Raw genomic sequence first — 2,395 nt, forward strand, 5'->3', positions numbered from 1 at the left:
AAATGACATTTATTGAATATGGCAATCGAAATGTCACAAAGGTGCATGATGGACAACAAAGTAATGATACCAATTTCTCACAAAAGTAAAATAATAATCATTGAGGGAGATTTCATAAGGGAATGAAAAAAAAAAAAATATTACCCCGTAGGAAGTCATCACACTCCAACTTCATCAATTATCAATTATTATTCTTGTCTCACAGCAAGAAAGTTGTTGGTCAACAATGAAAAACATCACCTGATGTTAAAGAGTTCATCTGTGCTAGCGGCCCAGCTCCCCGTCTCGCACAGAAGATTGGCAAAAGACACAGCATCAATTAAACAGTGGTTAGTAAGGGTTAGGGTTAAACCATTACCATTACCACACAGAAAGTCCATGCCTATGAAGGCATAGAAACTATAATGGAAGCGATTACAAAGTCCCACTCAAAACTGCACCCGTGGAAATAGTCACATGTGCCAACATTGCAATGGACAAACCGTTAGTTTCACTTCGCTGTGGGCCACTGCCTCAGACTGACATGTCTACTAGCTGGAGGGAGTAGGCTCCACCACGAACGTCTTCCTGATATTGAGTCTTTAATGAAGAGCAGCTTGCCTCATCCACCAGTGCCCACAGTTGCTATTGAGTACTGGCCCTGGAGTTTCAAGCGTGCATGGAAGAATGCAGTGCCTAGCCTTGTTACCAAACCGCTGGTGGAAGAAAAAGAAACCTGGAACGTAAACCACACCCCCAACCCTCAAGTCCTGCTGGGTGGAAAGCATACCCCTTAGTGTCGGCCACAGTGTAACTCTATGCCTGAATGCAGATTATTTGTTTTTCATTTCTCACTGTGAATATTACAGTAATATTAAATAAGAATCAACATCCTTCTGTGTATCACCATGCTTGAGTAACACTTTGCTCAATGAATAACACATAATTAACCTGTTTCATTAATTCATCTGAAGATGTTCCATAATGACTCACAGTGTATTTATATTCATAAATACATTGACAAAACATTGTTTAAGACAACCAAAGTTATTATTATATTGTATGTTAAAATATATGACATCATATCATGTTGAAATAGTCTAAATGTTTACCCCCCAGGAACCAGAAAGCTACTACTGTTTGAGAGCTGAAATCATCAGCTTCTGTTGACTGACAAAAAAAAAGAATTTTGATTTGTAACAATTTGTCAAATTGTCACTGACAGAATCTTCTAAAATCTGAGTATTTGCTGAGATCCAAACCAAATGGGGCCTCGTGTGGCTACTGTGGCCACCCAGACTTCTCTTTTCAAGAAAAATATATTTAAATGTATTAACTTGCAAACGCTCATCAACTTAATAGAGTTATTCCAAGAGAAAATGCTCACTCTCCACCATCAGCCTGGTTGTTACATGAGGACGGAATATATCAGGATAATAAAAGATCTCATGAACCAGCTAAGTTAACAGGTGATTGCATGTAGATGAATAAATTACACAAAAACAGCTAGAGGGAGCAGCTCTCCTGTACCTTAAGCCTCCGCTTGGCTGCGGTCTCTTTCTCCTCCTCTTCCTCCTTCTCCTCTTCCTTTCCGGACAGACAGAGCTCATTCAGAACGCACGAAGAATGGATGAACTTTAAATCGGCCTTGCAACTTTCATCGCCTCTCTCTCTGTCCTTCCTCTCTCCATCACTTCCCTCTTTCTCTCCCTCTCGCCCTCCCTCCTCCCTCCCTTTCTCACGCTCTTTCTGGTCTATCCTCTCTGCTCCACCAGCGGAACAAACTGCGGGGGGAGAGAGAAGATTTCGACAATGGATTTACGGTGATCGCGATCCCGCTGCGAATGATCCCATCTTTCATTCCCTGTTTGTTCCGCACCTTAAGTCGAGATGATGGCATCTATAGGGGATTTCGACCCGCTCAACACCAGAGTCCCTGCAACTAAAATAGAAGTTACCGTGTCGTGCAGGTGAGGAGGGCCAACTCTCGCATCTACATGAGGAAAGTCTGGGTTTTCTGATGCACCCTCATCATCATCAAGTCATTTCACTCAACTGTGTATGTGATCTATCTATCTATCTATCTATCTATCTATCTATCTATCTATCTATCTATCTATCTATCTATCTATCTATCTATCTATCTATCTATCTATCTGTCTATCTGTCTGTCTGTCTAGCCTTCTGTCATCCAGGTGGTCTGACCCCTGAGGCTGTTTTAGCCCTTTGTCTTGCTCACGTGTAACCTTTTATTCTCTGCTGCCCTTTGCTCTCAGGTAAAGGGTTAATCCCATTACCAGTAAGCATTAAAGCCTCTAAAATAATTATCAGACTGAGGTGGTGTCTGTCAATGCTGATGAGATGAGATGTGGAGGCGCTGGTAGGAATATAGCAGGTTCATTGTGAAAAAGTGAAT

General features: G+C 41.6%; 1 protein-coding gene across 2 annotated transcripts in view; it reads left to right on the plus strand.

The window, feature by feature from the left end:
* The first annotated feature begins 1,765 nt into the window (after nt 1–1,765).
* The window catches only part of LOC115045888 (copine-9), a 103,837-nt gene continuing 103,207 nt past the window's right edge, over nt 1,766–2,395 (plus strand). For both annotated transcript variants that reach the window (XM_029505846.1, XM_029505847.1), the window contains exon 1: nt 1,766–1,949. In XM_029505846.1, coding sequence (XP_029361706.1) covers nt 1,870–1,949 — 80 coding nt within the window. In that variant the 5' untranslated portion in view covers nt 1,766–1,869. The remainder of the gene's footprint in view (nt 1,950–2,395) is intronic.

This window comes from Echeneis naucrates, chromosome 7 (genome assembly GCF_900963305.1).
Source record: "Echeneis naucrates chromosome 7, fEcheNa1.1, whole genome shotgun sequence".
Classification (NCBI taxonomy): Eukaryota; Metazoa; Chordata; class Actinopteri; order Carangiformes; family Echeneidae; genus Echeneis; species Echeneis naucrates.